Consider the following 12,249-nt stretch of genomic DNA (forward strand, 5'->3'; position numbering starts at 1 on the left):
TCCCGGACGGTTCGATTGGCGAAAACTTTATATATAGTATGCGATGATATCACTTTCCTTTTTTTTCTTTTTTGTGCAAATCGCTCATTTCGTTTCTCCACAGGAACAAAGACCATCGATAACACCTGTTGGTGAGGCTTAGTGTTTACTTACAACCAAAAAAATATCCACACGTGACGAATTGCTTACATATTTGGCATTTTGCGATCTGAAACAAAAAGGAAAAAGCGAAAAAGAGAAGAAAATAACAGTGTTTTTCTGCTTTCTTTGGTCTTCTATGGTTCACTTGAAAAACGCTATATGTCTGGGGGAAAAAAGGTCTTTCGCTAATATGAACACTGGCTGGGCAAAGTAAAATAAATAATGCTCATTTAAAAATGAAAAAGAAAAGGAGTGTGTTAATAGTCATGAGCCACGACTCTCGCCAATGATGGATGTCGGTTTGCTGATAGACAACACGCGGAAAACGTTCGTCACGCTTGATTCTAATTGCAAAGGAAATGATATTCTTTCGAAGGATTGAAGTTCCCCGGTCGAATCGTTCCATCTGTCACGGGCCGCGACCCCTGGAAATACCCAAACCCTGAGGTGCTGGGCCGTTCTTTTCCCTTTCGCTTACACTGCTGCGTCTGCCTGCAATGGCCGAGATACTTTCACTGCGCGAGCTATCCATGCTTCTCCTCATGCTGCTGGAGCTTGACCTACGTCTGGCCCGTCTAGCTTCATCTGGATCATGGGGGTTTAGTCCACTGGCTCTTGCAAAGAGATTAAGGATGTCCGTAAGGCTGATGACTCCACTGAGTCTGCCTGAAAGGCTAGCTCCAGGCATAGCTGAGATTGCTGATGCCGAGATGGACGGGGCAACGGCTCCTGTAGCAGCAAGGTGTGTGGGTGCCGTAGAGGTTACCGGAGTTGGACCGGCCAACCCAGGCAGCGGCGTGATTGGTGAAGGTGGCACAACAATTGCGGGTGTTATTGCAGGCGTGGAAGGCCCTGATGAGGCAGGTGATGGTGCATCAACGACCCACATACGGTGCGAGCGGGTAGCTACTAGCTTAGCCACTGTATGTGCAAGAGTGCTGTATGGGTTTACATGGAACACAGGAAACGAGTCTTTGCCGTCATTCACTCCCCGCTCAGACAGGATGACGGAGATGAAGTGAATGCAGGATGAGCGAAGTAATGGAAGTGATGTGGACTTAGTCAAGAGCTATTGATATATTGTCAGTCACAGATACAAAAGGCCAGAAACCTGGAAGCTTACCCGAACATCGACTTGTGATATATTGCCGATGACGTTGTTCTGTGCATCGAGGACTGGTAGAGACGAGACGCCTTCGTTGTTCATAAGCTCGAGAGCTGTCGCTAAAGGTTTGTCTCCACTGTTGTCCGGTCAGCTCAGAGGCGTTGATCAGTGCTATGGATTCTCACTTGATGGCCATGACCGTCTTTGAGCCAAGATCCAGGTCCTTGATCAGCTGTGGGTAGAGCTGGTTGACGGCTGGAAAGCTCGACCGATTCTCCCAGAAGAACTGCACTAGTCTCAACTGTGTGAGAATTCCAACGACATTTTGTGAGCCTTCTTCAACGACGAGTATTCTATGTATACCACTGCCAAATACTTCAATCGCTTTGCACAGGTCTGTATTCTCATCGAGGGTGATCAACGGCTCTTTGTTGCCGCCAACCTCTTTGACATCTTTGAGGGGAATTGGCTTGCCTTCTCGACCCTTCCTCGCAAGCTCGTCAAATGATGCAATGTCTCTCTCTTCGGGTTGTGCAAGGCCGACTACGAGGAGAAGGTAGGCATTCAGATCGCTGTAATCAAAGGTCCCGACTGCATGTCGTGAATTGGTATTTTCACGAAGGAGGACGACGTTGGGAGCACCGTTCTTGACGAGTATCTGTGTATATCAGTATCGGGCGTGCAGCAAGAGGATGCAGTCGTATTCCTCACACTCGTAGCATCCTCGACACTGGTGTCGTACTCGACAAACCTGACCAGCTCCGGGTCGACAATCTCGCGAAGATGAACGGTCTTCCAGTCACGTCCTTGGAATTTGGAATCACCACCCTTTGTTGGGGGGTTGTTGAGAAGTTCTTGCAGGGCTTGTTGTGTGAGGGAGGGCTGGCGTGAGGCACGCGGTGATGTGGGGGCTCCTCGCATATGCTCAGCAAAGCTTGAGCGGTGCGACGAGTGGGGACTTGGAGCAGAGCCCATCTTGAGAGCAGGCGGAGCGTTGCGATTTATGGATGAGGTGGAGCTACTGAGGGAGGCATACTTGGTATCGGCGTCGTGGTTGCGGTCTGTCATGGTTGCGACGCCTGCGTGTCGCGTATTGCGTATTGCGGGATGCGGGGCTCCGCAGCAGGAGTTAAGAGCTATGTCAGTGTGGAGCAGAGAGCTATATGCCGTCAAGTATGCATGTGCTCAGGACACGGCGATACGGATGTGAGACGACAAGCTATCGGTTGTTCTACAGCAGAGTCGCCGCATGTGAAGCGGAACCGAGGTGGGCGGGGGGCGCTTGCCCGCAGTTGCAGCTGCTATCTCCTATCACCAGCTGCAGGCGGAATGCGGGGTTGCCACTGAACTTTGCCAGAGCGTTGATCGCCAACAGGCGTTAAGATATATATATATATATATATATATGTATTTTCATGCAATCAATTCAATCGAAATCGCTATTGGCTTCCTTGCTCAGAACAAGCACAAGCTGTTTTCAATAATCATGCTGCGTTGTATTCATACTGAAAATGTGAAAAATCATCAAGACCGCCTGCCGTAGCCATGACAGCATTCCAAACTCCCGCCTGAAATTATAACTCAACGAAACCAGGACCCTCCGCCTAGGCTTCCTTCTGCTGCTCAGGCGCCAGCGCTTCCTGGTCAGCCTGACGTTGTTGCATGCGCTCGCGGATGGCGTCTCCTGAGGTTGAGTCGCCATCCCGGCCACTGGCAGCAGGCCCATTGCTAGCAGTGTCGACGATCTTGTCGTCGTACGTCATGCCGTTCATCATGCGTGCTTCTTTCTTCTGCTGCTCAGTGCTTGACATAGTCTGTGTCGATCCCGCGTTGGGAGGGACGCCGACGCTCGACATAGGGCTCGCCGGGGTCTGGTCCCTTAGATAGCCAGGCAATGCGCTCGCCTTGCCTACAGCCGGACTGCCGAGCTGACTGTTGTGGCGAGCTGGCGTCCTCGCGCCCTCACCGAAACCGACCAGAGAAGCCGCCTCGTCGCTGAAGCCGCCCATGCTTGAAGTGTCCATGTCCTGATCCTCACTCATCCGGTCTGGCTCATACACATCGCTGCCGCTAGCCCAGGTTGTGCGGCCACCGACAGATCCAGTGGCACTAGCACTGCCGACGGTACTGCGCTCACGGAACAGCTGGGGTTGGTTGTTTGCGTCAAAGTAAGCTGGAGGGTGATTGGCTGCGACACCTGGGTTGAGTCCTTGAGAAGAGCGACCAGAGACTGCAACCCGCTCAAGGCCAGCCAGGCGTGAAATGCGATCCGCGCGCTCAGCTTCAGCTGGATTGCGATGGTGGGGAAAGTGGCCTCGATGTCCGTCCTTGATTGCAACAGTAGACAACTCAGACATGGTAGTTGTAACGGAATTGGGTGTGCCCCTGTGTATGTGGTGTTAGTCGACTTGCTCGATACCCAGCCCCGCCGGGGACGTATGATGTCTTACGGAGTGTCGCCTGGAGTCTCGTCTCCAGATGGCGGCGGTGGCAGATTGATCAGCGTGGGCGCATTAGCTGTCATTGTGATTGGAAGATGTGAATTGACTTGGGTATTTTTTGAAGATGGTATGGAGGTTAGGAGAGCAAGCACAGCTTCTGGGCAAGTAGTTTATTACAGGGACGGCCGGGCCCGTGACGAGTGACGAATGACGTAGCGTGTACCCGAGAAGCGTCGATTGAAGCAGAGAAAGCAAGCATGGACGACAGTAGGCACGCCCGTGAGGCGAAATCCTGGCGTCATACCATGTAACCTAAGTACATAACTCCGCCCCTATTCAACTGTAAGCTTGGGGCAGTACAATCTCCCCGCCTCATTCTCGAGTCCACAAGGGCTTGTTCTGACCGTTGGCTGCGCACTTGGACGCAGGGTCCTACCCTAGCGTCTCCCCGCCCCTTGATTGGCTACCGATGTCTTGGAACTTTCTTCCTATACGTAAGTAAGTACCCAGTACATCTTCGGCATCTACGCTGCATACTATGATCTCGAACTCTATCTGCATAGCTAGGTGCTAAGCTTTTGGCAAATAAGCCAGTCGTGACAGGTTCAATTATAGAACCATCGAACCTGGCAACCCAAGCGCACCTTCGCCGTAATCATCCAAATCGGCATAGAAAACCCAGGTAGCTTATTAACGACCAACGTTCGAGCTGTGCTGAGACCGTGAAATACTATCATCATAGATACCAAGTGGAGTAGATCCGTGACTTTAGGATACCAGCCGCTTTGGGTTTTCCAGTAAAGCGGGGAAGTTTTTCCAATCACATTTCGCCGCATGAGCATCGTTACTACTCTTCCATCACAATACACCAAATCGAACAGCTGATACTTGAGCAAAATTCATTATGGAGTTCTTTTGGGGTATTGGAGGGTACTATTTCGCACTCTCCAGTTCTCTCAGATATTCAAACAGACACATGCCAGTCATGCCGCCTCACTATACTTCATCAGTTCCTATCTTCATGCCCCTTTACGCCTCGTATGCATAGGCCATAGTTCCTTCTCCATCCGCCCAACTTAAACCTTGTTCTCAAGCCTGCGCTCATCTCTCAGTTTGATCAGCTTCTCGACAGCCTCATCAAGCGGTACGATGACGCCACGCTGTTGAGTCTCTTGGTCATCGCGGTTTCTCCAATTGACAGCCCTCGCCTGCTGTTCCTCTGCACCAACGACCATGATGAAGTTGTATAGTGCCAACTGTGCTGTGCGGATCTTCTTTTGCATAGTGTTGCCACTAATATCAATGTCGGCGTGGAAGCGGTTCTTACGGAGCACAGCCTGAACTTCCTTGACATAGTCGTTTGCGCTCGGCATCACAGGAATAACCATGACTTGGCGAGGTGACAGCCAGAACGGCCACCTACCTGCGAAGTGCTCCGTGAGAATACTGGATCTGTTTAGTGGGAACATTCTCACCATGAATGGTAGTCAAGACTTACGCAATAAATCGCTCAAAGGAACCGTAGATAGCACGGTGGATCATGACGGGCCTTGCATAACCTGGTTGTGGTTCCTTGGGATTCTTGGCCGCAGTAGCATCAGTAGCCTCTGACTTCTCCTTCTTCTGCTCGACCTGTTCGGCTTCCTTCGGCTGCTCCTTCGCCTTTGTAGGAACGACCTCAGAAGTCATATACTCAAGTCCGAATTGGATGGGCAGCTGGAAATCGAGCTGAATGGTAGCACACTGGAACTCTCGCTTTAAAGCGTCCGAAATGGTAATGTCGATCTTAGGACCGTAGAAGGCACCGTCACCAGGGTTAAGCTCCCAAGCGCCACCGCCCTCAGCAGTAAATTGATCCAAAGCCTCGGTCAACTTCGCCTCGGCCTTGTTCCAGGTGTCAATGTCACCAAGGAAGCCCTCAGGACGTGTACTCAACTTCAGCTTGAACGTGAAACCAAACTTTCCATACACAGCTCTTAGGAAGTCGAACAGCGCAGAGATCTCCTCAGTGATCTGATCTTGGGTACAGAAAACGTGGGTGTCATCTTGCTGGAATCTGCGCACACGGGTAAGGCCGGTAAGCGCACCGCTGGCTTCGTTTCGATGTAGGATGCCAAAGTCGGCCATGCGAATAGGCAATTCTCTGTAACTGCGCTCACGGTGCCCGAAAATCAAGCAGTGTCCGGGGCAGTTCATGGGTTTCAGAGCCCACTTTTCCTTCTCGACATCGAAAGTGAACATGTCGTCTGCATAATGTTGCCAATGGCCCGAAATTTTCCATAGCGCAGAATTGAACATGTTCGGTGATCCCACTTCCTGATACCCACGGTTCCAGTATTCTTCGCGCAGAAAAGCTTGTAGTGTGTTGTAGATGATCTGACCATGTGGGAGGAAGAAGCACGAACCAGGACTGTACTCGTGGAAAAAGAACAATTCTTGTTCCCTTCCAATCTTGCGGTGATCACGCTTGGCAGCTTCTTCGAGGAACTTAAGATGCTGTTGCATCGCATCCTTGTCGGGGAATGAAACACCATAGATACGTTGCAGACTGTCATTCTTGGCATCACCCAAGAAGTATGATGCGGAATTCTTCATGACCTTGAACTGCTTTATCCGTCCGGTGTGTGGTACATGGGGTCCTCGGCAGAGATCAATTAGCGGTCCGTTTCGGTACACAGTGGTGAAACTGCCGTCGGGAATCTTATCCTTAATGATGTGCTGCTTGTACTTGTTGGACTTGAACATCTCAAGCCTAAGACAAGTTAGATAGATCCGCCACAAAAGAATAGAAAGTCTTACAAATCATCCTTGGACAGGGTCAGACGCTCAAAGACTTGCTTCTCCTTGACAATACTGTTGACAATGGTCTCTAGCGGTTTGTGGTCGGCGGGATCAACGGCAGCGTTATCGGGGAGGGCCATCTGTAGGATAATCAACGGTGTCCCTGAAATTTTATGACAAAACAAACCTCATAGTAGAATCCATCTTCGATAGGAGGACCAATGCACAGGTCGCACCCAAATCTGCGTTCCGAGGCTTCTCCCAGGATATGCGCGCTCGAGTGCCAGAAGACTTTCTTGCCTTCAGGGTCATCAAAAGGCAGGAGCTCAAGCTTGCAGCTCTTCTCCAATGGTCGTTCAAGATCCCACAGTGTCTCCTCCGGTGTTCCCTTGTCCAAACGCGCGACAACGGTGCGCTCAAACAGGCTCTTGGAGATATTTCGCGCAATGTCGGCAGGGCTGGTGGACCATGATTCGCCTTCAACAATCTTGCCGTCTTCAAGCGTGATGGTGATTTTCTCTGTTGCGAGAGTAATGAGTCAGTACTATGCAAAGGGGTCTTGCGTCGAAGTGACGAGCGTACCGCGGGGCTTCTGGGCGATTTCTTCGTCGTACTTTGCCTTGAGTTTCTCACTGGGACGTGGTTAGCATGCACTTCGCAAAACTCCAAGTACCACTTACAAAATCTTAATGCGATGGTCTATGTAAGCTGGTGCAGGGTCGAGCATCAATGGACGACCATCACCAGCATCGCCCTTGGCCTTCTTCTCTTTCTTCGGTTTCGGGGCCTTGTTTCCTTTTTGCTCGGCCTTCTGTTCAGCAGATACGGCCAGGTCTTTCACTCCCTCGACAGCCGCGTTGACGGCATCCTTGACTGCGTCCGCCATGTTGTTGTTACTGTCGAGTCTCAAGCACGCGGGGCAGAAATTGTATGTATACAGCAGTGGTGAGTCAAGCACCGTACAAGATGAGATGACTCAGAACGTGATGTGAATGCGATGAACCGTGCCGCGGGTAGAGTGACTCCAAACCAGTCTGGAGGATCAGGTCCGGATGCAAAGCAACGTCCGACTCATACACAATTTCAGAAAGGTCCACGCCCACGACAGCCCACTTGGCCTTGGCAGGTGCATTTGGTGGGGTTATGCGGCGGCAGGATCCATCGGCGAAACGTGGGACCGATTGGCCCTGACTTTCCAACTTCATTTTCAGTTCGAACTTTTCGCGAAGCTCTCGAACAAGCTCACCTTTCGCGCACCGACCACTCTCAACACAACAGAAACAATGGCATTTCGCGGAACTCCTCGTGGCGGTCGCGGCGGCGGCTTCGGCGGACGTGGTGGATTCTCTGCGCGTGGAGGTATGTGGCACACTCAGAGCTGTACAGAATTTCCTAGCTAATGCGCCACAGGACGCGGTGGAATGGGAGCTTCTTTCGGACCCCCAGACACTGTTGTTGGTAAGAAGAGCACCTTGATGCGAAGAGGCTGGAGCTGACTTTTTGTAAGAAATGGGAAAATTTGTTCACGACTGCGAAAACGAGATGTTCTGCGAATCGATAAACACCAAGATTCCCTACTTCAATGCGCCAATCTACCTGGAGAACAAGGTACATATATTGCGAATCTTGAAGCCAAGGAGAAAACAGGATTGACCCATCTGCAGACACCCATCGGAAAAGTTGACGAGATCATGGGCCCGCTGAACCAGGTCTACTTTACCATCAAGCCGCAAGAGGGCATACAAGCAAAGTCATTCAAGGCTGGCGACAAGTTCTACATTGGAGGCGACAAGCTGCTCCCTCTTGACAGGTAACGTGGCTCACCTGGCTGTCCATCTAGCGCGCTAACAAAAATAGGTTCTTGCCCAAGCCCAAGCCTGTTGGCGGCGTTACAAAGGTCAAGAAGCCCGCTGGCGCAGGCCGTGGAGCACCACGAGGTGGTTCTCGTGGCTTTGGAGGTCGCGGCCGTGGAGCACCGCGTGGACGGGGTGGACCTCCTGGACGCGGAGGCTTTGGTGCCCGTGGTGGAGGTCGTGGCGGAAGCGGTGGCTTCTCAAGAGGCGGTGGACGTGGTGGTGGTGGCTTTGGTGGACGTGGACGAGGAGGATACTAAATGCTTCGGCCAGGGACGACGATCACCTCACGCTGGAGAAGCGCTGCGTTTTGCGCTGCCGTTTCGGCTCGAGCCTACGATTACCCACCGATACCATGATCATTTGTCGGCGTTTTGGAGTTGCGATGGAATCACTGTAACATGTCGAAAATATGGCGCCCTGTTGCGGACACCTTGAGACGGATGCGCGGATTGTTATTTTTCTAGCCAAATTACTCTCGATTTTACAAGCAATCGCAAAGACGGAAAGCTGAGAAGCTGTGTATGTGGTGATCATGGTTGACTATTGGGGTTGAGAGAGATGGCGCCACATCACTAAAAGCTTGAAAGGTACCAGATACCGAGGTTTTGACATGTCACCAAAACAAGTCTACAAAGAACCATGTGGGATTGCGCACCGTTTCATTCTGGAAATGATCATTTTCTGTATGCTGATGATTTCCACCAGTCAACAATTAACCTTCAATTAAAGACATGGGTGACAACGAAATTCAGTAATTCCCAACATGTGCAAGATTAAGCAAAGCACCTGCGTGTCGTGATGTCAACGTCACAGCTGTCGGATGCTGCAAAAGACCCGAGACAGTCGAAAGGTTGGGCCTTTATTTTCCGATCGAGCTTCGTGCCGCGGCCAATAGACTCATTTGCGACATGCCAGCCATCCCAGCCCAGCCTCCTCAATGGGGTCGCGGCGGTCCGCGGAAGCATCAACAACAACAGGTTCTGTAGGGGCTCGGACGACTTTTGCGTTCCTCTTACACGGCCCATCTTTCCCTACCTTTCTTTTTCCTCTTCAGTTTTGCTCTTTGAAAGGGGTGTCCTGGTTCCACCGAGCTCTCCGCATTCCACCCCGCAACAATACCGCCGTGTCTGAGCAGCACCCTCACGTCACTCATTCGCTTGTGCCAATCCCCCACAGCCTCTGTACGACAGCGCACAAAGTCTCGGAGACAACTCCGCGAGAGGCCGGATATCAACAGAAGAGACGCACATCTGGTCAATTGCTGGATAGGGGAAGAGGGATTGGGATACTGCCAAGTCAGGCTCCGGATAACCGACGGTAAACAAGGCAACGAAGCTCCACACCCAGGAATACCATTATAGCAACACAAGCGCAACAAACCCTCCGCCCTGCGCGACCCCAACTGAACGCAAATTTATCGCAGACCACGTGCGACGAAGCCTCAAAGCTCAAAATACCGAAAAAATGGCGCGCGCAGGACACTCAGGCACAGTCGTCGGCTCGGCGATAGTAGTACGGGAAAAGTACTACTGGCCAGACTTACAACTGAACATCTGGACAATAGTTATGCTGGCAACAGCAGGGCTGATATTGGGCGTGAATGCGCAATTCATGGAGATACAGAATCGAATGGGTTTGGGAACGCCATGGTACGTGAAAGTCTATCACCGATACTTAAGCAGCAAATGCAAACAAGACTCAATTCTCCTTGGAGACGACTGCTAACCCAAGCTCCACATAGGATCATGCCCTATGGCGTCACAGTAGGCACTCTCGCTATCATCTTCATCATTATCGAAATCATCTACATTGCGCAACGAAAGCTCCTTCCTGGCGTCATGATGTTGTTCTCCTTCATCCTACTCGTCCTCTTCCTCGCCGGCGTCATTGGAACTGCGATACAGCTCTTCGCTGGACCCAATATCAACAATCAATGCAATACCTATGTGTTCAATAACAATGCGAGGGGACCCACTATGGAAACGCTGGCGTTCTTGCAGCAGAGGAATATCTGTAAGTAACCATGCGTTCTTTTCGCAAGATGGGAGAGACTAATCAGGCTGGAAACAGGCCAATGCTGGCAGGCTCAATTTGCTTTCTGGATCATCGGAACAGTGTTTCTCATCTGGATGATGGTCATGGCTAGCCAAGTCAACTCCAACACCTACGTCAGATAGTAGGATATTGTGGGCTTGATTGGTTTTTTGTTGTTATGAGAAACATTTCCAAACTTCTTTGCATATTATGCTTTTTTTCTTCCTTTTTTTTTCTTACAATTCATGCGCCACGTGTCTATGATGGTATTGATGGTAGGCATGTACCAAGTAATTTGGGCGACGGCAACAGCGAATGTTGTAGTGTATAAACGATGAACGAGATACCGATTGGATTGACGCACAACAGCGAAATGAGCGCGTGTGTGTATGAGTAACAGTATACCTGGATGTTAGCAATAGGGACGAAGAATGATAATGGATGTCTTGAAGTATAGGGCAGAGAAAAATATGAATATAAATATCAGCCCAATGCAATTGGTACTTACATCTGATGAGAAGCACGCCTGTATGTGTACAACTTCTAGTTCGCGCTTCTCCCATTCTCAACCTTGTTTATATGATCATATGGAGCAAAGCCCCTTTCATTGTTCTCATACCTACGTAAGTACCTGTGGCTCAAGCCACTAACACTTGAGCTCCCTTAGCAACGACCATCACATTACGTCGCCAAGTCCAAAGGGCAGCAATCATGTACAAGTGTGAGCATGACAACTGTAGTCAAGACCGAAAAAAGTAACATAGGGTATACAATGCTGATTATTGGAACGGGGGTAAGGGGTCAGCATATCACCTGCCCCTTTCTCTCTCCCCGTTATCTCAGCCAGCTGTGCATGCAGCGCAAAGAGGATGAGATGCAGGGACTTTTCTTTGTCTCTTTCCTCTTTGTTATGCGTAAAATAAGTTACACACGTTGCCACTACAGCGAGGCAGTAATGTAAGGAGGTTGCGGAGGGGCGATACTTCAGCCCTTGAACAAGCCAAGCGCTCGCGGTAGCGATACTCCCGAAATCAGCCCCCAAACGGGCAAAAAACTATCTATCCCCATAACTCAACACAGCTATACCTACCCTTTTTCCTGTCCCCGTCATCACCATCCCAAAACAGCCTATTTAACAAAGAAAAACAAGACAAAGCTCAAGCCAGTCCGCTGCCCCCTCCCCTCTTCTCTTCTCGCACGAAAGAGGTCCGTCCATCACCCAGCCGACGCGACCAGACTTGTGACATTTGAGACAAACAACGACACCATGACGCCTCGATGAGATAATGGAAGATCAACACAGCTCCACAGCCATGCGCCGTTTGTCGTTCCCGCCAACACCAATTATAGTTAATGGTACCCATTACGAACTACAAGTCCACTAAACCGCACGCCCAGCTCAGCCGCCCACCCAACCAAACCAAACCAACAAACCCGCGCAAGCAACACGAAAGGCCGCCGCAAAACAGGTCAAGCGTCAAACACGCCGCGCCACGCACTAGATCGTCGATCCGCCCTATCCTTCCCTCCTTCCCCGCTGTACCTTGCAAGGCCAACCCAACCGCATCCGGGAAAAACCCACATACGCGCTGCCGCCCGGCAATCTATTCTTTGTAAATTACCATACGAAAAGTAACATTACAGTAACCTTGGTCCTGCTTGGTCCCTTCCACATCCTTGATCCCGTAAACTATACTACTACTAACTTATCATCATTCACGTCCAACCAAGGCCACCTCGAATCCGTCTGTTTCCGTTTTACCCTTTTTTTCCCCATCCATGTACATGCCCTACCCCCTCCCCTCCCCTCCAAACTGCCGCTTCGCCACTGCGCTGCTGCCCTTTTATAGAAACGGAGACTAGACTGAGTGAGGAGCGAGCGAGCGAGCAA

At 50.8% G+C, this 12,249-nt stretch overlaps 6 protein-coding genes across 6 annotated transcripts; 2 read left to right on the plus strand and 4 right to left on the minus strand.

Moving 5' to 3' along the window:
- Window positions 1-550: 550 nt before the first annotated feature.
- COCMIDRAFT_87252 (uncharacterized protein) lies at window positions 551-2,314 on the minus strand (the record flags this gene model as incomplete). The annotated part of the gene is made up of 4 exons (XM_007686858.1): window positions 551-1,210; window positions 1,265-1,382; window positions 1,432-1,904; window positions 1,958-2,314. 4 exons carry the CDS (start codon window positions 2,312-2,314, stop codon window positions 551-553), a joined length of 1,608 nt encoding a protein of 535 aa, XP_007685048.1.
- A 536-nt stretch (window positions 2,315-2,850) lies between these two features.
- COCMIDRAFT_2668 (uncharacterized protein) lies at window positions 2,851-3,770 on the minus strand (the record flags this gene model as incomplete). Its single annotated transcript, XM_007686810.1, has 2 exons — window positions 2,851-3,631; window positions 3,697-3,770. 2 exons carry the CDS (start codon window positions 3,768-3,770, stop codon window positions 2,851-2,853), a joined length of 855 nt encoding a protein of 284 aa, XP_007685000.1.
- Window positions 3,771-4,763: 993 nt separating this feature from the next.
- On the minus strand, window positions 4,764-7,354 carry COCMIDRAFT_87472 (uncharacterized protein; the record flags this gene model as incomplete). The annotated part of the gene is made up of 6 exons (XM_007686859.1): window positions 4,764-5,133; window positions 5,186-6,439; window positions 6,487-6,608; window positions 6,656-6,987; window positions 7,051-7,100; window positions 7,149-7,354. The coding sequence occupies 6 exons, from the start codon at window positions 7,352-7,354 to the stop codon at window positions 4,764-4,766; spliced, it is 2,334 nt and encodes a 777-aa protein (XP_007685049.1).
- Window positions 7,355-7,751: 397 nt separating this feature from the next.
- On the plus strand, window positions 7,752-8,581 carry COCMIDRAFT_87360 (uncharacterized protein; the record flags this gene model as incomplete). The annotated part of the gene is made up of 5 exons (XM_007686860.1): window positions 7,752-7,827; window positions 7,879-7,926; window positions 7,976-8,076; window positions 8,133-8,278; window positions 8,326-8,581. 5 exons carry the CDS (start codon window positions 7,752-7,754, stop codon window positions 8,579-8,581), a joined length of 627 nt encoding a protein of 208 aa, XP_007685050.1.
- Window positions 8,582-8,603: 22 nt separating this feature from the next.
- COCMIDRAFT_34092 (uncharacterized protein) lies at window positions 8,604-8,858 on the minus strand (the record flags this gene model as incomplete). Its single annotated transcript, XM_007686835.1, has 1 exon — window positions 8,604-8,858. One exon carries the CDS (start codon window positions 8,856-8,858, stop codon window positions 8,604-8,606), a length of 255 nt encoding a protein of 84 aa, XP_007685025.1.
- A 930-nt stretch (window positions 8,859-9,788) lies between these two features.
- On the plus strand, window positions 9,789-10,501 carry COCMIDRAFT_2671 (uncharacterized protein; the record flags this gene model as incomplete). Its single annotated transcript, XM_007686811.1, has 3 exons — window positions 9,789-9,973; window positions 10,066-10,337; window positions 10,395-10,501. 3 exons carry the CDS (start codon window positions 9,789-9,791, stop codon window positions 10,499-10,501), a joined length of 564 nt encoding a protein of 187 aa, XP_007685001.1.
- Between the last annotated feature and the right edge of the window lie 1,748 nt (window positions 10,502-12,249).

The sequence above is a fragment of the Bipolaris oryzae genome, assembly GCF_000523455.1.
Source record: "Bipolaris oryzae ATCC 44560 unplaced genomic scaffold scaffold_23, whole genome shotgun sequence".
In the NCBI taxonomy this organism is placed as follows: Eukaryota; Fungi; Ascomycota; class Dothideomycetes; order Pleosporales; family Pleosporaceae; genus Bipolaris; species Bipolaris oryzae.